The sequence below is a fragment of the Orcinus orca genome, chromosome 7, assembly GCF_937001465.1.
Source record: "Orcinus orca chromosome 7, mOrcOrc1.1, whole genome shotgun sequence".
Classification (NCBI taxonomy): domain Eukaryota; kingdom Metazoa; phylum Chordata; class Mammalia; order Artiodactyla; family Delphinidae; genus Orcinus; species Orcinus orca.
This window is the reverse complement of record NC_064565.1, coordinates 60,287,277-60,313,963: the sequence shown is the minus strand read 5'-3', so window position 1 is coordinate 60,313,963 and position 26,687 is coordinate 60,287,277. Positions and strand designations below refer to the sequence as shown.

Genomic DNA, 26,687 nt, shown 5'->3' with positions numbered 1-26,687 from the left:
GGGGATAGGGGGAATACAACAGCTAAGAACAAGTATGAAACATGATCTAGGGAAGTGGGTTCTAACCTGGGACCATGGAATCTTTAGTGGCCTTCAGGCGCTCCCGGTACATCTTGGAAGCTCCTTCAAAAATTTGTGTGTATGTGCGTTTTTCTGGAAAGAGGGTTCATGGCTATCGTCAAGAGGCCCACTACTGGGGGAAAAAAAACCACTAAGAACCACTAACTTACAGTAAAAGTAAATCTCTTCTATAACCCAGCAGTATTTTCTAAAACCCAACTGCTCCTCCCTCCTGAAAATAGTGACCTCTCCGCCAGTGACACCTTAGAGGAGCTGGGGGTGTACCAGGAACTCACTGACACCAGGCTTGGCAGCCCATCTCACAAGCCCTTCCTATCATTCCTGTGCCCCTGCCTAGTCTCCTCCACAATGGAAGGCCAAGTATGATCCCACAGCACCCTAATTAAGCCAAACTGGGAACATTCAAAAGAGCTAAAAGGGGTATAACATGGAGAATAAACACCCAGTCCCCAGGAGAACACAGCTCAAGTAGCCTGCAGAATCGCTCAGGGAAGCCTGGTAAGGCTGGAATCAGGGAAGCAGATGAGGTTTCTGAAGGTTAGGGAGGAAGAGCATATTACATGGGCTGGGCTTGCAGGTGTAACAAGCAGAGATCAGAGGCAGAAACAGATTAAAGCAACAGAGATGCTAGGAAGGAACAGATGGTCTGGTCCAGGGCCAGGGAGGAAATGAAAGGCAAGATGAAGGCCATATCATTAAGCATCACTGAGAGATGAGGCTTGAACCTTTGTATGGAAGATGTCAGAGACTGGGCAGATTTCAATGGGGAAAGAGAGTACGTGACTATGCTCTACAGAGGAAGCAACTGAGAAATGTGGTTTAAATGAATAGAAAACAGAAGAAAGATATGACTGCAGAGAAGAGAAATTGGCCAGCACATGGAGTGTCAGGTATTAGTTTTGAAGGGACATGGTAGATGAATGGAAAAGTCAGCAAGGGGTATATAAGACAAGATGCAGGTATGGATAAATGGGGTGACTTAGGTCAAAGGAAATGAAGGGATCCTCCCCTCCATTTCCCCACCACAGACCTCCGCAGCCTACAGGCCTCCCACCATGTGCCTATAGCCTGCCTGCACATAGGTCTGCCCTTGGCTCTAGTAACTATTAACATAGAATTATTGTTAAGTACCTGTGATGGTTTCAACGTCCATCTCTGCCCATACCTCAATGGAGCAACCTTTTTCCCAACTGAGTAGCAAGGATTAAAGAAAAATAAAAATTATAGCACAAGAAAGTCAGAAAATGACCAATAGTCTCCTCCTCAGTTCTAGAACAAGTCCCATACCCTGAACCTGAATGATCTGCATTCTTTTCCTTGACTTGTTGTTATTGCAGGAAATGGTGAAATTCTCAACATCCTAACAACCATCAGTAAATGACTGGTTAAATAGATTAGGGTTTATCTGTACTCTGGCATACTAAGCAGCTACTTTAAAGAATGAACTGCATCCAGATGTACTAACATAGAAAAATGTCTGAGATTCCTTGCTGGGTGCAAAAAAAACAAGCTGGAGATCATATATATAATGTAAAAAAAAATTATACAAATAAATATATATTATATAATTGTGCTTGATATTCATCCATTCATTCAGGAATTATTTATTGAGCATCTTCTGTGTATCAGGCACTACACAAAAATCTCTGCCCGTACAGAACTTACATTCCAGTGGGGAAGATGCATAATAAACAAGAGAAATAAACAAAAGGCATATGTACCATTTACAAAGTGCTAAGGATAAAAAGAAATCAGAGAAGGGGGACAGAAGTGTGGGGTGGTTGTGATTTTTGACACCACTATCTAGTCTAGACCTCTAGGAGGTGTATTTGAGTAAAGAATGGAGGGAAGTGAGGGAGGAAGTCAGGCTGCTGTCCTTAGGAAGAGCCAGGGAAATAGGAGAAGCAAAGGCTCTGAGGCAGGAGCCTGCCTGGAGGGTTACAGCCAGTGAGGGAGAAGGGACTGAGCAAGCAGGGGTAACAGGGCCTTGTAGACATTGTGAGAACACTGCTTTTACCCTAAGTGAGATGGATACATCTGCAAAGAAAAGCATCTTAGAAAAAATGTTAATTAGCAGTTAATTGAGAAATGTGATTAGGAATAGGTGTGGAAAAATCTTTTTACTTTTCACATTATATACTTTTATACAGGTATATACTTTTTTATATATATATATATATATATATATATATATATATATATATACAGGTGTAACAAGCAGAGATCAGAGGCAGAAACAGAAATATATATATATACAGGTATATACTTTTATATATATATACTTTTATACTTTTGTATATATATATAAAAGTATATATATATACTTTTAAATTTTTATTGAGTTTCTATACCTTTTATTATTAATTTTTAAACTAGTTCAAACTCAAGATTTCTATTTTTTAATGGTAAAAATCAGCATTCCAATAAATACATAAATTCAATTAATTTGCTGCTTTTGTAGTGGTCTGTGTTTTCTTAGATTCTGTATTTGTCTATTTGTCATCCATTCATCACAGAGCCAATTATGTTAACTATATTTTCTTATTTTCTGTATTCTTGATACTCTAGGGCCCTTACAGACCCAGAGAGAGACTGCCCCTCCCAGAGCTTGCTAATTCCTAAAGGTAATAACAACTTGCCAAAGAACACACCTTTCATATGCAAACCAATCAATCTCCCAGTCTATACTCCCAACTATCTTTTTATCTAACTCTCACACAACCGAGCCAATGTTTCCCCCACCCTAAATCAAACCCAGAGCTAGGTACCGGGCAACTACAGACAGCCCCTATGTCCCAAGGCCCAATGCAGTTATTCAAGCCAGCCAATTCTAAACTGTTCATTCTGCCCTACCTTGCCTTTCCCCCGTAAAGGCTCTGGTCCAATGTTTCCTGCCCGTCCCCCCTTCTGCCTCCTGACCATCCTTTCCCCTGGGGCCCTGTGTGATGTGGTATAAAATCTTCATTCAACAGCACTGACGAATGGATAAACAAAAAGGTCCTATTGTATAGCACAGGGAACTATTTTCAGTATCCTGTGATAAACCATAACGGAAAAGAAATGAAAACGAATGTGTATGTGTGTATATATATATACTTATATATGTATATTATATGTATAACTGAGTCACTTCGCTGTACAGCAGTAATTAACACAACATTGTAATTCAACTATCCGTCAATAAAAATTAAAAAAAAAAAAACAGCACTGACATCTCCAAACCGTCACTCAATCAAACCTCTATAAATTAAATCCTGGGAATAATTTTAGAATAGGTAGCTATGTGTCTTTTAAAAATTCCAAGGATTTCCAGGTAGAGAGGAAGAGGGGTCATTTTGTTTTGTTTTTCATTTTAACTGCTGAATTAACTTTCCCCAACTCATTCAGACTTCAGCCTATGTCCTTGAGAAGCAGGAAAAGACCACCAAAAACCATGAAGTGACAAAACTACAAATGTGACTTAGCTGAGCAAACTGTGCCCTAGTTAAAAACAAAAACACAAACTCACATCTTCCTCCTGCCACTGTCAACAATTGCTATAGGTAAGGAGGCCTTAGAAGGAGAAAGTTAAAGGGTGCAGGTGGTATTCAATGTGAGGAAGTCTGTAGGGGAAGCCAGGATGGGGGGCTTCTGCTAGACCTGAAGGGGGTGGATCACAGAAGAGCACCTGCTTCAGCCCTCAAACTATTCTGGAACAGGGATTGAGATGCCTAATTAAAGGTGTCAGAGTGGAGTTTTTATATAAAAGAAAGATCTGGAGCGGAAGTCATTAGAAACCTAAGAGAATACAAAAGTTGAACCAAATTAAGTCAGAGAAGCCGTGTGAATGGGTGTTTAGAAGTGTTTGTTGACTGTGGTCAGCCTTTGAAAGAGAGCCATAAAATGCAAATTATAGGTTTGCATTAGGGCAGGGGCCTGCAAACATCTGGAAATGGCCAGATAATAAATATTTGCAAGCTCTACTGTATTTGTCATATCATCCCAACTCTGCCATTATAGCACAAAGCAGCCATAGACTACATAAATGAATGAGCATGACTGTGTCCAATGAAACTTTACTGATGGGCACTGAAATTTGGATTTTACATAATTTTCACTTGTCACAAGATGGTATTCATCTTTTGATTTTTTTTCAACCATGTGAAAGTGTAAAAACCATTCTTAGTTTCCAGGCTGCAGTTTACTGACACTTTTCCTTAGGGAATGAAGTTTAGAAGGCTGCAAAGATCTTAGGAGAAAAAAAATGCTGGGCTTTGTTTCTTTTTCTGAGGATACCTCTTGGTGTGGGAAATATTGTAAAACTCCTTAACAAGGAACTCCTACACCTTGTTACTCTTCCATTCTGAGTCTGTCTCAGCGTATTCAATTCTCACTTTCCCTCTGACTCACCAAATAGGGTCCTAATCCCCTTTTCTCATGTTGCTGTGGGTTCCTCTGTGTATTAGGCCAGTGTTACATCCCTGAGCTAAAGGAAACATCAGGATGGACTTAACTTATGAGCCATAGTAGCATTTATTGGATTTGGGACCCAGAAAACACCTTAAAATAACCTGCTCCAACTCCTATATTTTATAGCTAAAGCAACAGAGGCTCAGTGAGGGTTAACGGCTTGCCCAAGGTCACCCAGCTCTCTGGAAACAGGCCTGTGACTAGAACCCACGTTTCCAGCTTCTTCCACATTTGTACATTTCTGCTCCACTACTTCATTTGCACTCTCAGGAAAAAATTATGGAGGGTGCTATGGAATTGAGGGGTGGGTACTGTGTGGAGAGATTGTAAACACTTTGTTAAAAGAACATAGAACATAATTAAAATGCCATTACCACATCTATAGAATATTTTTGTATTGCCACTCCCAAACGTGGGGCAAGGAGAAAGAAATCGTGGAGATCTGGGAGACAGGGGGAGTTGAGAAGTATTTGCAAGGGATGCTCAAATACACACCTTCCCTAAGCATTGTCTACATATTACTAATGATAATAATGTCTTCCACACATCAATATTCTAGAGCAATTCTCAGAGTGTGGTCCAGGAACCCACGGGGCTCCCTAGACACTTTCAGAGGCTCCATGAGGTCAAAACTGTTTTCATAATAAAACTAACACTTTATTTGCCCTTTTCACTGTCAATCTCTCAAAAATATACAGCAAAATTTCCAGAGGCAACTCCGTGTGTAATACTGTAACAGACTGAATGCCAAAGTAGATATAAGAATCCAACTGGCTTCTATCAAGCAAGACACTAAAGAGATTTATGAAGATGTAAAACAATATCACTCTTCTTACTAATTTTTTTTTGTTTTAGAAAACACTGTCGGGCTTCGCTGGTGGCGCAGTAGTTGAGAGTCCGCCTGACAATGAGGGGGACGCGGGTTTGTGCCCCGGTCCGCGAGGATCCCACATGCTGCGGAGCGGCTGGGCCCATGGGCCATGGCCGCTGAGCCTGCGCGTCCGGAGCCCGTGCTCCGCAGCGAAAGAGGCCACAACAGTGAGAGGCCCGCGTACCGCAAAAAAAAAAAAAAACACTGTCATTTTTCTCACAAATGTATTATTTGTTAACATCTAACAGATTTATTATTTTTAAAAATGAATTAACAAATAAATATTTTAATTGTTCAGTTTTAATTTCTAATACAACAGATATCAATAAACAAACAAGAGACTTTTATAATGGCTCCTCAATAGTAAAGGAGTCCTGAACACAAAGTCTGAGAACTCACTGATTTACAATTTCTCAACTCTTTTGCCCATGCACACACAAAAAAATTAATTTGAAAGTGTTACTGAATTTTTAGTAGCCTTTTATCAATATGCATTTTCTTAAAAGATACTAAAATTACAACTACTAGTATATGGTTTAAAACGGCCTTTATCACCACAGAAATAAAATTTGCAACTCCACAGGACTAAAATTATAAATATCTAAGATAGAAAAACTCTACTGCACAAACGATGCAGTTTAATCAACAACTCAATGGCAAGAAAAGAAAGAGGGCAAAGAAAATAGGACATAAGAGACTCAGAAGACCTAGAAACCAAATACAATGTGTCTACCTCATGAGACCCTGATTCTAACAAACCAACCATAACAAAGCACTCATGAGACAACTGGGGAAATTTGGATCCTGAGAAGATATTTGATGATATTAAAGAATTGTTACTTTTATTTAAGTGTAATAATGGTATTGTGGCTGTGTTTTCTTAAACAATCCTTACCTTTTAGGGATACAGGCTAAAGTATTTATGGATAAAATCATTTAATATGTTGGACTTCCTTCCAAATAATCCAGTAGGAAGGGGAGTAAGAGAGATGTAAGCAAGATTGGCCATAAAATGATAATTATCAAAGCTTGGAGGTGGATACATGAGATACCATTCTTTATACGTTTGTGTATGTTTAGAAAAGTCCACAATAAAAAAAACATTTAATAGGTTGTCATGCTAAAAAAAAAGTGATAAACCACTTCCCTAACTCATTCTTGATTTAGCCATTTGCAAATCAAAAAGCCATATAATTTTCGGCAGGGAACTTAAACAAGGCCCCCCCTCGTAACCAGAACATCAGATGGTAAGAGAATACACTTAGAGCAAAAAGCATATCACAGGAGGGATTACAACTCTGCAGAAAGCAGCTATTAAAAAAAGCTGCCCCCAAAGGGGACTCTTGCTTTGGGTGGAACACAGGACCTGTGAAAAGAACCCTTAGATCTATCTTGTCCTACCTACTCCAAGATGCCCACCTGGGTAGCTACTAGTGTCTTACCAATCTACAAGTATACTAGTCTCCCTTGGAGGGCCACCATGTTATCAGAGGTATCCAGAAGTGCCTGGAACAGGAACGATCATGAAAGTGCACCACTTTACTTGAAACTGAGCTCACCTATACGGATCTCATAGACTGATTTTTTTGTTTTTCTTTTTTTTCATAGACCGTTTTTAATGACAAAATTTAACAGACGCATATTGAAGAATGACTTATTTTACTATTTATTTTTCTACACTGACCACATTTTTAAAAAAACTATATTGCACAAACGCCCACCACAACAACTGAAAAGTAGTTTGGAATTATTTACTAAAATATAAGATACATATATCCTATGATCCCTCTATTCCATTCCATGGTACATATCCAACAAAAATGCATATATATTTGTACCAGGCGACAAGCACAAGAAATTCTTAACGACAATGAAGTCAACCCCATGTCCATCAATAATAGAATGGATAAATTATTATATATATAATCATAATGGAATATGAGACAGCAGTAAACATGAGCAAACAACAGCTACACCTACAACAGGGATGAATCTTATAAAGTTGAGCAAAAAAGACATATCCCAAAGAAAACTTTCTGTAGTGTTAAAGAAAAAATAATAATCTCATCTCTTGGTAAAGACTGACTACTGAGTAGAAAAAAAATACTGCCAAACTGAGGAACTTAATCCAGCACAGAGTCTAGGCTCTGGAAGATGAAAACTGGGAGGACAAGAAATAGGGCAGGTCATTTAAAGCCAAAAAGACCAAGACTCTTCTTGGACTGATATTAGGAAAACAAAGCCTCATAGTGAGGTTGATTAGCTATGGGAATTGTGTTACCCAGCCAGGTTCACACAGATGTGGGCAGGCTAGGTAGCCAAGTTGGTGTTTCTTAGTATTAGTCCATCTAGGTATAGAGTTCAAAAATGGGCAAAACTTTAAAAAGCAAGGAAGTGGTTACCATAAAAGTCAGGATAATGGTTACCTGGGGTGTAGGGGAAGGTTGAGAAAGAGGTGATCTGGATGGGACACATGAGAAGCAGTTCTGGGGATAACAGCAATGTTCTATTTTTTTATCTGGGTGGTGCTTTTGTGTTTTTTTTCTAATTATATTTATTTTGTAATTATTCATCATACTTTGTGTTTTATGTACCTTTTCTCTGTGTGTTATCTTTCACAATTAATAAAGGTTTAGAATAAACAAATCAGCCTCATTTTATATAACTATAGTAGTCCCTCTGAAATTGTTAAACTTTTAATAAGTGTATTAATACACTTTGACTTTTGGATGAAGGTATCAGTAGAAAATGGAAGCCGTCTATTTCTGACTTGGCAAATTCTCGTATGTTAAGTTCTCATGCCTGTTGCCTTAAATACAGATGAGCTGTAGAATAAAGTTAACAAACTATTCCAAAATATGACATTTGGGTTCTAAAGAATCCCAAGAGCATTCTAAGAATGACTTGGAAAAGTACTGTATTGTAACTTATACCATAATTTAATTTGAACCTTCTCCATTTTACTAAGCCTTATACCAATTGAGCTAACATTTCCAGGCCATGAAAAGTAATTTGAAAGAACTCCCACATTATCAGAACACTAGAAAACCAGTGCTCTGGAGATCACACTCTACAAGTTGGCTCAAGCAAATTTCAATATGCAAATACATGCTTTTAAATTAAGCTTCATTAAAATACACTTACCGGTTTAAGTGGAGGCTGATTTTGTAACCACATTTGGAATTTAGATTCTTACTACTTTAAAACAAATGCTATGTAAACATGAAAATTAGATAATCAAATGATTCTGTGCCCTCCTTCTACAACACTTTTCACTTGAAACAACTGATGTACTTTAAAACACAAATCTTCAAAATACCCCCGTGAGGAAATGGAGTCCCGAGCTTTGGAAATACACTTTAACCAAGTCAAAAGCAGACTGCCCTGATGTCATGAAGACCACTGGAACAGGGGAATCTTAGAAAGGTCATCTGTAACTCATCCCAGAAGCCCTTTCCAGGCCCAAACAGGCCCTTTCCAGGCCCAAACAGGCCCTTTGCATTCTCCTATCCTTGCCTGCCAACTGCAGGAGGCTGACCTGCATTCCTAGAGCTGGCCTCCTTTCCTCCGAGCCTGTGAGGTCCTCTCTCCCCAAGTTTGGCTGCAAAAGGACCCATGATCTCCTTCACACTCCCTTCATTACTCTGCTTTTTTGAGGAAAGGGAAGAGTGTGATAAAAAGACAGAACACAGAGACCTATAGCACTGATCTACCATATAATGCAGCCCACACCCCTCCAAAACCTGAGGGGGAAGTGTCATTAGACCCTCATTTTACAGAGAAGAAAATCAAAGCCCGAAGAACTTGTGGAATCTGAGGTCACACAGCTAACAGAGCAGAGCCCCACCAAACCACTGCTTAGGGCAACTGACTTCCCTGCCTCTCTGCAGACTTGGTATCTTAGACCCCATTCCACTCAGTGGTTCAGAGTTAGGGCTTAAGGTCAGATAATCCTCACTGGCATCCCAGGTCCATCACTTCCAAGGTGTGTGATCTCAGATGGATTACTTAGCCTCTCTGGCTTCAGTTATCCAAGTCAAAGCTCAATGAATGATGGCCATTATTATCATTTCTTTCACACATTCTAAGGTCTAGTGTAAACCTCTGTTCTCAGACTTTCCTTTCACTCAGGGTCACCTGAGGGAACTTGTTAAAAGCAGATTTCTCCTGCTCTTCTCTGGGAACCTCTGAGCCAGATCTAGGAAGCACCATTTTAAATCCTTAACAAGAGTCCTAGAGATTCTAATACAGAGAGCCAAATTTTAGCAAATACCAATCAAGTACTTCTACTTTCTCTTTTTACTCCTTTGAAATAAAAGAGCTCACCAGATCTATACATACATTTGTTTCCCTCAGGAAAGCTCTGGTTCTAAGAACTTGAGGTCTTTCTTCTGAAACAGATCCCATTACATATCTGTCTTCTAGCTGGTGGCTTTCAAACATTTTTTACCATAACCACAATAACAAATACATTTTACATAGCAACTAAGAACACATGTGTTTATATATACATATATAAATAATTTTTTCACAAAATAAGGTGCTCACTATGCACATTGCTATTTTCATTCTTTTTTATCATTAATGATAGGCACAACTTTCTAATTTTATTTCACAACCAATAATGAGTTGCAATCAATAAAGACCAACACTAAAATGACCCAGATGTTGGAATTAGCATGCAAGGAATTTAAAGGAACTATTATAAATATGTTCAAAGATATAAAAGAAAATGTGCACATAATGAATGAATAGAGAACCTAAGCAAAAAATAAAAACTATAAAAAAGAACCAAATGGAAATCCTAGAATTGAAAAAATATGTATATGAAATTAAAACTGCACTTACTGGACAGATTGAGATGGCAGAAGAAAGTCAGAACTAGAAATTATTCAGTTTGAAAAACACAAAGGAAAAAAAAAAAAAGGAAGAGTCCCAGAGACCTATAGGACAATATCAAGCAATCTAACATACATATAACTTGAACCCCAAAATTATCAAGAAGAGAGAAGAAGCCCTCCAAAATGTCAAGAATAGTGACCAAACAGTCTCCTAATTTGGTGAAAGATATAAATTTACAAATTCAAGAAGCCCAGCAAAACCCAAGCAGAAGAAATGAAAAACACACCTATGTATATCACAGTTAAACTGCTGAAAATCAAAGATAAAGAGAAGAATATTTAAAGCAGCCAGAGAAAAACAGCTCATTACTACAATGATACCTTTACTATCCAACTTCTCATCTGAAACAATGAAGGCCATAAGACAGTGATGCAACATCTTTAAAGCATTTACAGAATAAAAAACTTTCAACTCAAAATTCTACCTCCAGTGAAAATATTCTTCAACAATGCAAGCAGGGACTTCCCTGGTGGCACAGTGGTTAAGAATCTGCCTGCCAATGCAGGGGACATGGGTTTGAGCCCTCGTTCAGGAAGATCCCACAAGCTGCAGAGCAACTAAGCCCGTGCACCACAACTACTGAGCCTGCACTCTAGAGCCCACGAGCCACAACTACTGAGCCAGCATGCCACAACTACTGAAGCCCACGCGCCTAGAGCCCATGCTCCACAACAAGAGAAGCCACTGCAATAAGAAACCCGCACATTTTAATGAAGAGTAGCCCCTGCTCACCACAACTGGAAAAGGCCTGCATGCAGCAACAAACACCCAATGCAGCCAAAAATTAATTTTAAAAAAACAATGAAAGCAAAATAAAGATGTTTTCAGATAAATGACAACTAAGAGAATTCATCACCAACAAAAGTACACTATAAGAAATGCTAAAGGAAGAAATTCAGGCTGAAAAGTAATGATACCAGATGGAAATTCAGATCTTCAGGGAGAAATAAAGATGACCAGAAGTAGTAAAAATGTAGATAAATATAAAAGACAATCTTTCTTCTCTTAATATATTTAAATACATATGACCATTTAAGCAAATTATAATATTGTGGTATTTTTAGCATACTTATATTAATACATATGACAACCGTAGCATAAACTGGAGTCAACAAACTTTTTCTGTAAGGGGCCATATGGGAAATATTTTAGACTCTGTAAGCTATTGATACATGGTCTCTGTTGCAACTACTCAACTCTGCCATCATAACATAAAAGCATCCACAGACAATACAAAAATAAATGGGTATAGTTGTGTTGCAATAAAACAAAAGCAGGTACAGGGCAAGATTTGGCCCAAATGTCACGGTTTGTCAACCTCTGGGATAAAGAATTGGGGGTAAGTGAAACTGTATGGTTGCAAAATTTTTATATTTTGCATTAAATGGAACCAAAACTCTAAGTAGACTCTAAGAAAACTTTAAGGATGTATACTGTAACCACTAGAGCAACCATTCAAAACAAAAATGCAAAGAAGAATAACTAAAAAATATAGAAAATAAAATGGAATTCTAAAAAAACCTAATTGACTTAAGAGAAAACAGTGAGGAAGGAACAAAGAAACAACAAAAACAAAAACAACTCAGTAGAACCAATAGAAAACAAATAGTAAAATGGTAGATCCAAATCCCAATCTACCGATGATTTACAGTAAATGTAAATGGACCAAACATTCCAATTAAAAAGCAGAGATTATCAGACTCAGTAGAAAAGCAAGACCCAACTACATGCTTTCAAGAGACACACTTGTGCCAATTATCAATATTTTGCCTCTCAGCCCCAAATTCATCTTTCTTTTCAGGCTCTGTAAAAATGGAGTTAGGAATCTAAATATTTTCCCTTTGCCACCTGCCACAATGTTAAGCTTTGTCAGTGGTGATCACTGGAGATACACTGCAGGAAGAAAAGATTTTCTTTGCTGGCTTCAGAGTGCTCTCTCACCAGACACCTACAACACTGTCAGCTTCTCTAGTGCCCAACTCCTAAGTGCACAATGGTCAGCAGCACCCAGCATCCAGCAGATGCTCCAGAACCCCTTGGGCAGTCTCATAGCAGAAACCACCTCTGTGTGAACAACTTTCCTCAGCATCCTAGAGGGCAAGTTTCTGGCAAGTTCCAGAGGGTGGATTTCCAGCAAGATTTGTTGATGTGGCACCACATTGACTTCTCTGCCATACCGTGAGCTATGGCCCAACCCTCTCCAACAAGGTGGAGCTTTGCATCAGCTTTGGCAAGAGGGAGGTGGAGGGAGAGACCCTTCCTTGGGCACCCTATCTCAGCCCTAGAAATAGGGGTGCTATTTATATCTGCTCTTCTTATATTCTTGAGATTTTTTTTTCTTTTTTGCTTTTTACTAATCAATCCCTCATTATTCCAATCCCCTCTTTTACTTAATAATTCTTTATATTAAACTTTTCTGGTTCAAATTACTGTAGTTTCTGTCCCCCAGTTGGACTCTCACTAATATGACACTTGAAATACAGAGATATATAGGTTAAAAAAAAGATGTTAAAAAAAAACCCTGCAAACAGTAAGCATAAAAAATCCGGATTAGCTATATAATTATTATATAAAGTAGTCTTCAAGATGGAGTATTACCAGAGAAATAGTGAGGCATTTCACAATTATAAGAGATCTAATTAATTAGGAAGACATAAATATGTATGTGACTAATAACAAAGTTCAAGATACATAAAGACAAAGTTGGCAGAATTAAAGGGAAAAACTAACACAACCATTATTGAATACCTTAATACCTTTCTCTCGGCAATTGATAGAAGGCAACAAACAAAAACAGTAAAAATAGAAATTCTCAACTATACTATCAACCACCTTTACTTAACTGACATTTTAGAACATTATATCCAACAACTACAGAATATAGGTTCTTTTCAAACACACTTATTACAGTCACTGAATCAGACTGTATATGGGCCATAAAACAAGTCTCATTACATTTCAAAAGATTAGAATCCTTCAGAGTATGTTCTCTGACCAAAACGAAATTAAAGTAGAAATACATGTGAATATATTTTAACTTTTTCTGAATTGCTCAAGGCTTACTATTCTAAATATTAATAATTTACCAGGTCCTAAATGTAAGGCCAGACACTGTAAAACTCTTAGAGGAAAACATAGGCAGAACACTCTATGACATAAATCACAGCAAGATCCTCTTTGACCCACCTCCTAGAGAAATGGAAATAAAAACAAAAATAAACAAATGGGACCTAATGAAACGTAAAAGATTTTGCACAGCAAAGGAAACATAAATAAGATGAAAAGACAACCCAAGAATGGGAGAAGGGCTTCCCTGGTGGCGCAGTGGTTGAGAGTCCACCTGCCAATGCAGGGGACACGGGTTCGTGCCCCAGTCCGGGAAGATCCCACATGCCACAGAGCGGCTGGGCCTGTGAGCCATGGCCACTGAGCCTGCGCGTCTGGAGCCTGTGCTCTGCAACAGGAGAGGCCACAACAGTGAGAGGCCCACGTACTGCAAAAAAAAAAAAAAAAAAATGGGAGAAAGTATTTGCAAACAAAGCAACTGACAAAGGATTAATCTCCAAAATATACAAGCAGCTCATGCAGCTCAATAGCAAAAAACAAACAACCCAATCCAAAAATGGGCAGAAGACCTAAACAGACATTTCTCCAAAGAAGACACACAGATTGCCAACAAACATGAAAAGATGCTCAACATCACTAATCATTAGAGAAATGCAAATCAAAACCACAATGAGATTATCACCTTACACCAGTCAGAATGGCCATCATCAAAAATCTACAAACAATAAATACTGGAGAGGGTGTGGAGAAAAGGGAACCCTCCTGCACTGTTGGTGGGAATGAAAATTCATACAGCCACTATGGAGAACAGTATGGAGATTACTTAAAAAACTAATAATAAAACTACCATGTGACACAGCAATCCCACTAGTGGGCATACAGCTTGAGAAAACCGTAATTCAAAAAGAGTCTGTATGGAAAATATTTAGTCTGTACTTGTATAAATACATCTTTATGTATTTCATTTTCCATGACTCACATTAATTTGACTGCAACTTGTCTTGGTGAAATACTTTAATATAATAAAGCAGTAAATAATTTGTTATTTTTACAAAAAAAAAAAAAGAGTCATGTAACACAATGTTCATTGCAGCACTATTTACAACAGCCAGGACATGGAAGTAACCTAAGTGTCCATCGACAGATGAATGGATAAAGATGTGGCACCTATATACAATGGAAAATTACTCAGCAATAAAAAGGAACAAAACTGAGTTATTTGTAGTGAGGTGGATGGGCCTAGAGTCTGTCATACAGAGTGAAGTCAGAAAGAGAAAAACAAATATCGTATGCTAATGCATACATGTGGAGTCTAGAAAAATGGTACTGATGGACCTAGTGTCAGGGCAGGAATAAAGACACAGACATAGAGAACGGACTTGAGGACAGGGGGGTTAGGGGAGGCTAGGACGTAGTGAGACAGTAGCATGGACATATATACACTACCAAATGCAAAATAGATAGCTAGTGGGAAGCTGCTGCAAAGCACAGGGAGATCAGCTTGGTGCTTCGTGACCACCTAGAGGGATGGGATAGGGAGGGTGGGAGGGAGGGAGACGCAAGAGGGAGGGGATATGGGGATATATGTATACATATAGCTGATGCACTTTGTTGTACAGCAGAAACTAACACAACATTGTAAAGCTATTATACTCCAATAGATGTATAAAAAATAATAACAATAATTTACCAGGTCCATCAGAACCTAATCAAGGTGTGTCAAGACATTCCCCCTATGCTAATTAGCCTCAAATTGCTGTATTTGGGAACCATATATCAGCTTTTGGTAGATTTGCTATCTCCATCCCTCACCATCAGTTTCCTTTTATCTTGCTCTCCTTTTATCTCAAGAAACAATACTTTAAACTCCTATTTCCATTTGTAAAATGGAGATAAACAGTATGTATTTTCCTATTTAATTTGTAAGGATTAAAACTAAACAGTTTAAAGATATTATTATTACTATTTTTAAAAGTTTACTATATTAGTATCTGTCATTCAATTGCTCAATAAATATTAGATAATCTCACTCACACACACACACACACACACACACACACACACCCCAAATTTATCTCCAGACCAGACCTCTCTTATGAGTCAAATGAAGGACTTCCCTGGTAGTCCAGTGGTTAAGAATCCACCTTCCAATGCAGGGGATGTGGGTTTGATCCCTGGTTGGGGAACTAAGATCCCACATGCTGCAGGGTAACTAAGCCTGTGTGCTCTAAAGCCTGCGCACCACAACTAGAGAGAAGACCTAGAAGACTGAGGGGGTTCCTGGGACACAGAACTTAAAGTGCTAAAGTCAGGAAAGTCATGGGCAAACCCAGATGAGTTGGTCATCTTAAGTCTACTTCCCCTTTTGACTCTGGACTGGCTTTATGACTTGCTTTGGCCAACAGAATGCCGTGGAAGTGACAGTGTGCAAAGTCTAAGTTGACTCTGGTTCCAGCCAGTGGAAGAAGGGCAGGGAAGAGTCTCAGCTCTGTCTTAAATGGCCCATCCTAGGACTGGTACTCGTGACTCCCACTCTGTTCCACTCATAGCCTAGAACTGAATCACATCATTAACCTAAGTGCAAGGGTTCGTTGGAAATGCGGTCTAGCTATGTTCCCCAAAAGATCAGATTTTGGGAGACAGCTCTTGTTCTATTCCACAATTTTCCATTACTAGTCCAAATGATGAAGTCTTATTCTGATTAAACACTAAATTGAGGCACAGAGAAGTTAAGTAATTTTCCCAAGGTCACACAGCTTGCAAATGGCCAAGCTAGGAATTGAGCCCAGAACCTATACTTTTAACCACTCCAATATATTTCTAATACTATTTGATTCTCTGACAAATTACTTTGTAATTCTTTAACAATAACAACGTTTCCCTTTATCTAAAAAAGGATGCAAGAAGCTGGACATAGCTATAGTCAGTTCCCTATGAATAACTTGCAGGGCTCCTCTTCATCCCCCTCTACGGTTTCAGAGAGGTGTAGAAGCAGCCGGGGCATGCCACACAGGGAAACTACCTAAGGCTCAGCACAGAGGGACTCTGCCCAGGGGACTAAATGAGGATAGTGCCCAGGGGACTAAATGAGGATAGTGCAATGCTACATGAGTTAGGTAGTAAGTAGCCTGAGAGCCTTTCCTAAATTCAGTACTGCAGGCAGCCTTGCACTCCCCACATCCCAGCTCCTGACCTCTTCTTAAGGCACATGGGCCCTGCACTGCGACTGGGAGGCCAACGCCCATATCCCCAGCCTGCTCTGGTCCGCTGGAGTTAGCAGGCCTTCTCTGCTCTCAGCCTGCCGCCTGAAGAAAGCATCCTTACGCACTGGAGAAGAAAATGGGGCAACACACTCGCCTTGGCCTTTTAGAACCTGCAGAGCCTAGGCCAGAGAATGCCCAGTTCTCCAGATAAGCAGGGCAGCAGACAAGAAAACACGTGGTGATATTCCCACGCAATAATCCCAGGAGGAAGGTATTGGGTTTTTTGTTTGTTTCCTTGTTTTTGTTTTTGATTTAAGTATAGTTGACTTACAATATTAATTTCAGGTGTACAACATAATGATTCAGTATTTTTATACTCCATATAAAGTTGTCATAAAATATTGACTATATCCCCAGCGCTGTACATTACATCATTGTTAACGTTTTATACATAGTAGTAGTTTGTACCTCTTAATCCTCTTCACCTACTTTGCCTCTCCCTCCAGGAAGGTATTATTATTATCCGCATTCTACAGATGCAGAAACAACGAAGCACAGAAAAATTAAGTCCTTTTCCCAAGGTCACACAGTAAGAGCAGCGGTTCAACTCAGAAAAGTCTGGCTCCCGAGCCCAGGAGTCAGCACCTCCATAGGAGGTGGCACAGCTCTTTAGTGTGTGATGAGGAAGGGGCGGGGTGGAGAGAAGGGAATCCGTGTACCCAGAACGGTACTCTGAGTTTCAAACGGTTCCTTCCAAGTTCTTTTCCCGTTTGGTACTGGGGGGCGGGTTGCTTCAACCACTGAATAGACAATAAAGTGAAATGGACCTGACTAGAGTCTAAGACCTGTAAGGCGCAAGGCGAAATTGGCTCTGAAAGTTCCAGAAGTATGCTATAACTGACAACCCAGCACCATGAGCCTCAGGGGGTGACCATCGAGTCTGGGCGTCCGCACAAGGGTTCACCTCCGCCCCTCTTATGGGAGGAGTTACCCTTCAACCTGACAGGCAGCAGTCAACCGTGGCTGGGCACGCAGAGGGCAGGAGGTTCCAGAATGAACGCAGCTCTCCCCGCCCGCCCCGCAGGCACCTGAGCTCGCCCGACGCAAACGTTCCCTGCGGCGTCCGCCCATGCGGTGCCTAGGGCAAAGGGGCGGAGATTGTTTTCTTTCAGGTTCAAGAATAAACCTTGTTGAGAGCCATTTGTTTGCACACCTCTTATCACCCCACGTGGGTGCAGCTGAAAGTGCAAAGTGAAGGTCCCAGTGTTCGGAGCTGGGAGCGGGGGGGGAGGGGGCATAACTTACTCCATCTGCGTTCCTGGCCCGCCTGATCCAACACTGAGCTCTGAAGCTTTTAGCCGCGGAGAGAGAACGCGTCCCTCTCGCTCACTGAAGCTTGTCCACCTTGCCGAGTCTCCGGCCTTGGGAGCCCCAGCTGGACACTGAGGCCCTGCGCAGCGCCTCAGAACCCGGGGGGCCCTTCGCCCCAGTCTGGGCGCCCTGGCGGGTCAGGAAACCCCGCTTTCGCTCTCTTTGCTTCAACCACTGAAGAGGCAGTAAAGCGAAATGGGCCTGGATCTGGGTCAGGAAGACCTAGAAGGTAGTCGGGGAAATTGGTCTGAAAGTTCTAGAAGCATGTTGAACTGACCACCCAGCGCCTTGACTCAGCCGCGGAAGGTTCGGGGCTGTGAACGCCGAGCGTCAGCTCACTCTCGCCAAGCCCTTCTGGGTTTACTCACTAGAGCAGGGAGCGGAGGTGCGGCAACTCAGCGGGGACAAAACACCTGCGCGGAGCTGCGGTTCGAGGGCGGAGCGGGAGGGGCGCCCGCCTTCCCCGCGCCAAACAGTGACCCTCGAGTCTGTTCCGGGATCATCCCGGGTCGCGAGCCGTGTCCGCGCAGGCTAGTTTCCCGGAGAAGCCTCTCCTTCCAGTCCACTCCTGGGGCCGCAGGGCCCCTTCCTAAGCGGTCCCTCTGCCTCGGAGCCCCTGGCCCGGGAGAGGTGGGTGTGCCGCGGCGATCTCCCGTGACCCCCAGGCCTGAAACCGGACCCGGGCAGCAGCGGCCTTGCCTCTGTTGCCCGGACCTGCGTTCGAGTCCTGATGTTGCTGCGTGTCCTCAAGCAAAAAAAAAAAAAAAAAAAAAAATCAGTCTCTGTAAGCTTTGGTTTCCTCGATGTGGATAATTGTGAACCCACCACATTAGGATGGTTCCCAGGGGTCAGTGCTTGTCAGAACTCCTGGACTTCAGGAAACGCTCAAGAAATAAAAGCTGGCCGTTACTACTGTATTAGTTATCGCAATATATCTGCTTTTTCCACGAGACTGTAAGGTACTGGAGAACAGGAACTCCCAGCACCTGGCACAGTACGTGGCATGGTAAGCGAGACTAGCTGCCTGGGACCCTCGACGGCAGAGTGCAGAGTGGGAACAGGGGGCAGTCCAGCAGCAGCGCGTGTGACCCCGAGTGACGTAGGCGAGTGAGACTAAGCCTGTCCCGGCTGCGCACAAACTGCACTTCGGCGCCCACCCCGCGCCCCCAGCCGACAGGGGTCATCCTCTTCCCCCACCCCCCCATCCCGGCACCCCTCGGCGTCCGCTTTCTGTGTAATGGAGGACGCCCAGTGGTCGGGCAGAGGCTGTGCGCAGAGCCAGGGGAAGCCCTAAACGCCTGACCCAGGCCAGCGGTGGGGCAGAGGCCTGAAAGCAAGGCGCAGCAGACCTGTTCTCCAGAGCCGCTCGCTGTCTGCCAGAGGTCGGCAGCTGTTCGACCAAGGCTTACGGTAAGTACCCTGTGGTTTACACTATGGCAACAGAGAAAGGAGGGGTACCTAACTCAAAGGAAGTCGTTTCTGCCCTGGAGCCTCACTGTTCACGTGTACAATGGGAACTATGATTCCGTCCTTGCCTGCAAGGCTTGTCACGAGGCTCCCAAGGGAGGAGACAGATAAAGGGCTGTCGCGACAACCTGGTGGGCATGGGATCCAAAACAGGAAGGTCTCAGCGACGGTGTTGGAACATAGAAGACCAGAGCAGAGACACTGAGCCCCCTTCCTTCCGCCATCCTTCTCTAGAAAACTGAAAGCAGAAAAGGGGAAGGAGGGTGCCCTGAGGTGGAAGAGGAATTTTGGCTGCAAGGAGGCATTACCCCAAACTCGGTCTGAGCCCCCCCTAAACTCCTCTCAAATCACTATGGAGGCATCCCCCTACTCTGAACTGTGGACAAGAGTGTCATTTCTCTACAGTACTGTCTCCCTGACTTTAGACCAAAGTGAGGAAATCTTTTGGATATTGTGATCTGCTAATTTAGGCAAACCCAGATTTGTGCCCAGATTATCAGAATTAACATCTCAGGTCTTTACTTGATTCTCCAAATGCAATTGTAAATTCTGCCTCTCTCTCCCTCTCTCTCTTTGCTCATTGCCTCCGGTCTTTTCTCCCACATACAAACAAGTCCCTTGTTTTGCAGTTAAAGGGGAACTAGGGTCATATTTCCTTCCAGGAAGATGCTATTTTCCAGCTGACCTGGACTTCAGGCCATTAATGCAGGTTCTCATAGTTAATAAAATTAAATGCATTTGCCACCATGAGAAAGTCTGGAGTACATGCTTGGGGTGGAAACAAAGGAGCAGAGAGAAGGCAAGGCTATGGAAATTAGATCTTCTATATTTCATTTTCAATAGGAAAACAAGTTTTTACCTTAGGTCAAAACAGCTACCACCTTAGTGACAGAAAGATTTGTAACTTGGTGTCAGGACACCAAAAAGCAATCTTGATTACATATCAAGAGGTTAAGTTTGAGACTGGGGCCCACAAAGCAGCAGGCTGAGCGCAATGCACTGATGAGGCAATGCGGCCTGAGGCGAGACCCACCTCCTGAAGCTTTCTAAACCACCTCCCGCTTCTCCATCTAGGGGCCTTCTGTAACCAAGAGGAAGGCTGCAAACTAAATCCAGGAGGATTACGTTCCTCAGTATTCCACAGAGAGTGAGCTATGTGGATGCTGCAGTTTTAATTACACACTTGCTTTTTCTGAGGAAGAAAACCAAAGATATTTTTCAAAGTATTAACTTGTTTTCCATTAGGCAGTTGTTGTAACAAGTTCTTTCAGCGACGTGTTATGTCTTTAGAACGGGGTGCTTCAGATGGCGTGCACTAGCACAATTTTGTGGCTTTTAATTACTATTTTGTTCTTTTGGGGGGTTTCAGAGGCTGGCGCCTCGGCATGATTAGACCGTCTACTGGGCCCACCGCAATCACGAACACCTCCACCAGGTGGCGCCACAAGGCAGGAACTGCGGACTCCGGTAAAGGCGAGTGTCCCTCAACTCCGGGCCACGGTTTCCAACCACCAGGAAACAAGAGATATAGAGGAAGTCGCCACTTCAGATTTAAAAGAAGAGATTGCAGTGATAGGGCCAAACAGCGTTCTAAAATGAAAAAAACTGTAAAATAGGGTTAAGTGCATGAGATAAAACTTTTCTGTTTCTGTAAATTTAGCAAGATGTGTAGTATCGAGACAACACTCTCACCAAAGTATCATCCCATTTCCTTTTTCGTAAAAACATGGAATTTAAAGTTAGAACGAACTTTGAAGGCCATCTGGGCAGTCCAACCTAGAGAGGAAATCCCCGGGATCGTTCTTCGGTTGTCAGTTAGCCATCAAATACACGTAATTACTCAGTCTCGGTGTCCACATCAGAAAAGTACAAGGGAAAATGCTTTCAAATATATCATTAGCAATACTACCTTTGAATTTATATAGCTTTTCTCTCAAGGAGCAAGGAAAATAGTTTAAATATTATCGAATTAATTGTCCTAATATCCCTGTGGGTTAGGAAGCAGGTATTATTATTATACCATTATATCAATGGACTATGTCAAGTGCCGAGTGGCTGACAACAGTAAATGCCAGACCCTTCGAGGAAAAGCGGAGCTAGAACTGGCCGGGCTCTCCGCACCGCTTTATTTTGATTAATGTTTGAAAGCTGACCTCGGACGTGAAAGTATGAATCACTGGAGTTGGTCGACACTTGTACACAGAATGGGTTGGGAGACCCCATTTCTTCTTCTCGGAGGCGAAATGACAGTCTCCGTCTTCACGCCTTCTGTCCTCCTGCCATCGGTCACCCTGATTCCCCGCCCCCCCGCCACCAGCCCCTCGCCTCGCAGCTCACACTCAGCAGCAGCCTGTCTGCACCCACGACCACAGCAGCCGCCGCGCCAGCCCTGTGATTTCCCCCCACACCCCCACCCCGCGCCCGGCGTTCCGGAGCTCCAGAAGCCTTGTGGCTCGGCGCTTCTGATTGGCCGTTGCTAGGTGACGTCGCCTGAGCTCACGTGACGAGTGTTAAATGCCCACCCTGCGGGAGCCCGGCCCACAGACAATCGTAAAGCCGCTCGGGGCTGCTCACCTGCTCCCACCTCCTCCCGGAGCCCTGGCCAGGCCCCGCCACCCCTGCCCCCTCCACTGCCCGCCCCTCGCCCGAGCCCGCGCTGGGCAAGGCGCCGAGCGGCCCGAGAGGCGGAGAGAGGATGAGGCCGGAGGCAGCTGTCCCGAGCAGTGCACGGTGATCGCCTCCCCCGGAGGAGGAGTTGCCTAGACCATTGCCGCATTTCTTGTTTTCCTCTCCCCTCCCCCACTGTAATTACATTGGCTGCTGGAGGGGACAGGGAGAGACGGAGGAGGCGCCTCGCAACCCCCCTCGCGCCCGCCACCCCTGCTCTTTCCCGTCCCGGGCCAGGATGACTGGAGTCTTTGACAGTCTGGTGGCTGATATGCACTCGACCCAGATCACGGCCTCTAGCACGTACCACCAGCAACAGCAGCCCCCGAGCGGCGGCGGCGCTGGCCCCGGCGGCAGCAACGGCAGCAGCCTCCACAAGCCTCAGGAGTCGCCCACACTCCCGGTGTCCACAGCTACCGACAGCAGCTACTACACCAACCAGCAACACCCGGCGGGCGGCGGCGGCGGCGGCGGCGGCGGCGCTGGGGGCTCGCCCTACGCGCACATGGGTTCCTACCAGTACCACGCCAGCGGCCTCAACAACGTCCCTTATTCAGCCAAGAGCGGCTACGACCTGGGCTACACCGCCGCCTACACCTCCTACGCGCCCTACGGGACCAGTTCGTCCCCGGCCAACAACGAACCTGGTAAGCATAACTTTCGCGTCAAGGGTGGAAGTCCGTCTAGTTCCTGGAATGGGTGGGATAAAAATGTTTGGGACGGGGATCCATCTGGAGCCCTGGCCTTTCACACTGATTGCTTCCCGCTCTCCTCGCGCCCTTTACCCTCATCAGCTTTCAATTGGCCGAGGGTCACCGGGTACGTCCCTCGGGTACCCGGGTACTCGGCTGGTGGGACCAGGTGGCCTCGGCGGCCGCCTCACAACAACCTCATTTCCCTACCACCTGCTGCTCCTTTCTCCCCCGGTTTGCGCCTGTCTTCCCCTTCCCTGGAGGGGCCGACTCCCGGGTTCGCTGGCGGCGCGGGTCCGCGCGTTGCAAAGTTGTGCCTGAGCGCCGCGCAGCGTCTCCAAGAACCCGCCTCCCGGCTTAGGCCAAGTTCCACGCTGCTCTCCCGGCGGGCGGGGAACTCCTGGGCTCCCGCGGTTGCGCGGTTCTCACGATTCCATTTTATTGCAGAGAAAGAGGACCTCGAGCCTGAAATCCGGATAGTAAACGGGAAGCCAAAGAAAGTCCGGAAACCCCGAACCATCTACTCTAGTTTCCAGCTGGCGGCTCTTCAGCGGCGTTTCCAAAAGACTCAGTACCTGGCACTGCCCGAGCGAGCTGAGCTGGCGGCGTCTCTGGGCCTCACCCAGACTCAGGTGAGGGCTCGCGGCCTGGGAGGCACGAGGAGGGCGCTGGCCTGGGATGGCCAGGAAGCAGGCAGGTTTAGGACTATGTTTTTTTAATGTATTTTTTATAGTACTTTTAAGGATTTCGAGGCCCGCGCCTTGGGCGGCCTAAACTTCTACGCCCGAAGCTGAAATCCCCCAGGGTGCCACCTCGTGTGAGAAAAGGATAGGACAGGGGTGGGCAGAAATCCGGTAGCAAGTTGTCCTTCCGCGTACTACTGATTAAGCGGGTAAAACAAGTGGCCCTCCTGACTCCCTCCGCTGTCACCATCACCTAAGTGCACACACATCAGCTCTCTCGGGTTTTTTGAGAATACCTCCCATTGGAGCAGGAACCGACAGACCCTCTGAGGCCGCGGCACATGATCGGCTTACCTGACCAGGGTATCCACCTCCTAACCAGCTGTCTTCCTAAGCTTCCTCCCCTCCCCTGCCCCAGGCCGAGTTTCCTCCATTAATGCTCAGGTCCCTTTTCCACAAAGGTCAAAATCTGGTTCCAGAACCGCCGATCCAAGTTCAAGAAAATGTGGAAGAGCGGTGAGATCCCTTCGGAGCAGCACCCGGGGACCAGCGCCTCGCCACCTTGTGCTTCGCCGCCGGCCTCGGCGCCGACCTCCTGGGACTTCGGCGCGCCGCAGCGGATGGGGGGCGGCGGCGGTCCGGGCAGCGGCGGCAGCGGTGCGGGCAGCTCCGGCTCCAGCCCGAGCAGCGCCGCCTCGGCTTTCCTGGGCAACTACCCGTGGTACCACCAGGCCTCGGGCTCCGCTTCGCACCTGCAGGCCGCTGCGCCGCTGCTGCACCCGGCGCAGACCCCGCAGCCGCACCACCACCACCACCAGCACCACCACGGCGGCGGGGGCGCCCCGGTGAGCGCCGGGACGATTTTCTAACTCCCGGAGACTGCGCCAGAGACTAAGAGAGCAGGGACCAGTTATCCTTACTGCTCATCCCCAGAGCCATAGGGTCCCTCCGGCTGGCCCGATGATGCCACCCGCCGCTCCCGGAGGTGGCGGCCCAGGATGGCCTACCCCAGGGCCGGGGCCACCGCGCGGCCAGGGACTGGAAGGCGTCTTCTCGCGCCACGGGCTCCTCTCGGAGAAACCCGGCATCCGCGGGAGAAACCCTGCCAAGGCCGCCTTTCCGACCTGAGCCCCGCCTCAGACTTGCCTCCCCTCCCCTCCCCTCCCCGCCCCGCCCGGCGAGGCAGTCCGGCGCCTTTTTCGCCCCGGGCCGCGAGCAGAGTCCCGGAGAGGGACGCCTGCCCCGCCCGCGAGGCTGCCTGGGCCCTCTGAGGCTCCTTTCTCCTTGCCCGCCCCCAGGCTCAGCTCCTGTCCTCTGGGGTTATTGACCTCCCGGTCCTGCCGGCCTGCCCTCCCCCCGCCCCGACCCCTTGACCCCGGCGGCCCGCCGCTTTTTTTCTGCCCTGCTGTTTCCAGCCGTTGGAGCCCTCGTCCCTCCCCCGCCATAGCTCTCCTCGCAGGAACGCTCCCTCAGCTCTCTCCTCATCCTTCACCAGTGGAGTTTTTTTATTTTTATTTTTTTAAAAGTTTAGGTGCCTTTGCGGATGACCTCATTTTGATGTTGGGGGAAAAAATGATTTTTTTAATATGTGGACACTGCAAAAAAATGTGTTTAAATTATCTTTTTTAAAACCTATTCAGGATTATTAGCCTGGACTTCGATATAGCGTTTGTAAATAAAGGTGTCTGTGCAGATTTTCCCACTGATTTATTTGTATAAAAATACTCATCTTTTCAGACTTTTTTGTAAATCCCCACTTGTGAAAACTGCGGTTTAGCAGTGACCTCAGCAACCCCTCCGTTTTATTTTTCCCTTCGAAAAATGTTCTCAGTTTAACTAAGCTACTGATTTGGATTTGTTTTATCTTATCCTAAAGTCTTTGTTCTTGAAATGAAAGGTATTTTGGGGTTATTTATTATGAAAACAACATGCTCTTAATGTTGATTTTACAATATGAAGAGATTATTTAAATAAATTATTGTTTTCATTGGATGTGTGCGCTTTTTTCTTGGTGTCACGACCTGGAAGCTCGAGCCGCTGCCCAGGCGGGGAACTAGGTCAGCCAAGAGTGACATTTATATCTATCGGAGGCTGCGACTTGCGGAGAGGTGCGGCGAGGCGAGGACCCGCACTCTCAGCGCAGGGCTGCTGCGAGAGTTCACGCTCTGCCCGCATCCGTGTCCCTGCGCGAGGTTCGCCAGCTCTCGGCGCGGTGAGTCACTCAGCGCCCGGTGGCTCCGGCCTCCGCCCGCCCGGCCCCTTCGGCGCCGGCGCCGCAGCCCCGCTCCTGGGAGGTCTCAGCCGCCCCCGCGCCCGAGGTGCAGGCAGGGCAGTACCTTCGAGCCGCCGCGGGGAACCTGCCGAAGCCGAGGTCTAACCCCTACTTTGGGCCCTCCCCACTGTTTGCCCTGCAGCCCTTCTGGGACTGGCTGAGCTGAGAACTCAGTGAGTCACCCAGGCCCTCGCGAGACTCTGGAAGGCAGGGCGACCCTGGGCACACAGGGCTGCGCTAGCACACATGCAATCACACACTGACTCGCACAGTCACATCCATACTATCACATATTGAATCACACTTAACACTCCTACAGAGAACACCGACAAAAATTCATGTACATTCGCACGGAGACCGACGCACAGTGCTGTGGATTCGGCGTTGTTAACACCTCACGATCTCGAAGGGGAAACGTCCATACATGATTCAGCTCTGCTTTCCACACTGGGTCCCACATAACTAGCGCCCAGCTTTGGAAGTGACCCTAATTTCTGGCATTCCCTTCAAAGGCCAGGGGTAGGTGGGTAATGCAGTCCTGAACCAAAAGTCTTTTTCCTTGAAAGCGCTGGGGCCTACAATTGGAAACGTCTTGGCTTCAGTCACAAACTGTGTGACTTTAGGCTACCCACTTAACCTTTCTGTGCTGCAGTTTGCAGATCTGTAAGATGGAATCAATAATAACAGATATCTCAGAGCTGTGAGCCTTTAACAAGGGAATGACAGTGTGTGGCACCTGGTAAGTACTCAATAAATTTTGCTTAGTAGCATAGAGTTTTATCCCAATGCCCCCAAATAGTGAGGGCATTGGGATAAAATGCCCTGCAATTATGAGGCCCAGAGTTACCCAGAGGCCCTTCCAAGTTCACCTTGTGTGGAAGAGCAGCATTCTAGGGCACTCTAGGGCTGGGAGAGCTCTGGCACCTTCCTATATGAGAGGCTGAACCTTAGCCATCCCCTCTG

General features: G+C 45.1%; 1 protein-coding gene across 1 annotated transcript; it reads left to right on the top strand.

Moving 5' to 3' along the window:
- The first annotated feature begins 21,802 nt into the window (after nucleotides 1-21,802).
- Nucleotides 21,803-25,444, top strand: DLX2 (distal-less homeobox 2). Its single transcript, XM_004267308.3, has 3 exons — nucleotides 21,803-22,724; nucleotides 23,217-23,401; nucleotides 23,914-25,444. The coding sequence occupies exons 1-3, from the start codon at nucleotides 22,316-22,318 to the stop codon at nucleotides 24,319-24,321; spliced, it is 1,002 nt and encodes a 333-aa protein (XP_004267356.1). The 5' UTR covers nucleotides 21,803-22,315; the 3' UTR covers nucleotides 24,322-25,444.
- The last annotated feature ends 1,243 nt before the right edge of the window (nucleotides 25,445-26,687 follow it).

Coding starts and splice junctions, on each gene's coding strand:
- DLX2 (XM_004267308.3), top strand. CDS start 22,316: ATGACTGGAGTCTTTGACAGTCTGGTGGCTGATATGCACTCGACCCAG. Junction 22,725..23,216: donor CCCGGCCAACAACGAACCTG/GTAAGCATAACT, acceptor ATTTTATTGCAG/AGAAAGAGGACCTCGAGCCT. Junction 23,402..23,913: donor TGGGCCTCACCCAGACTCAG/GTGAGGGCTCGC, acceptor TTTTCCACAAAG/GTCAAAATCTGGTTCCAGAA.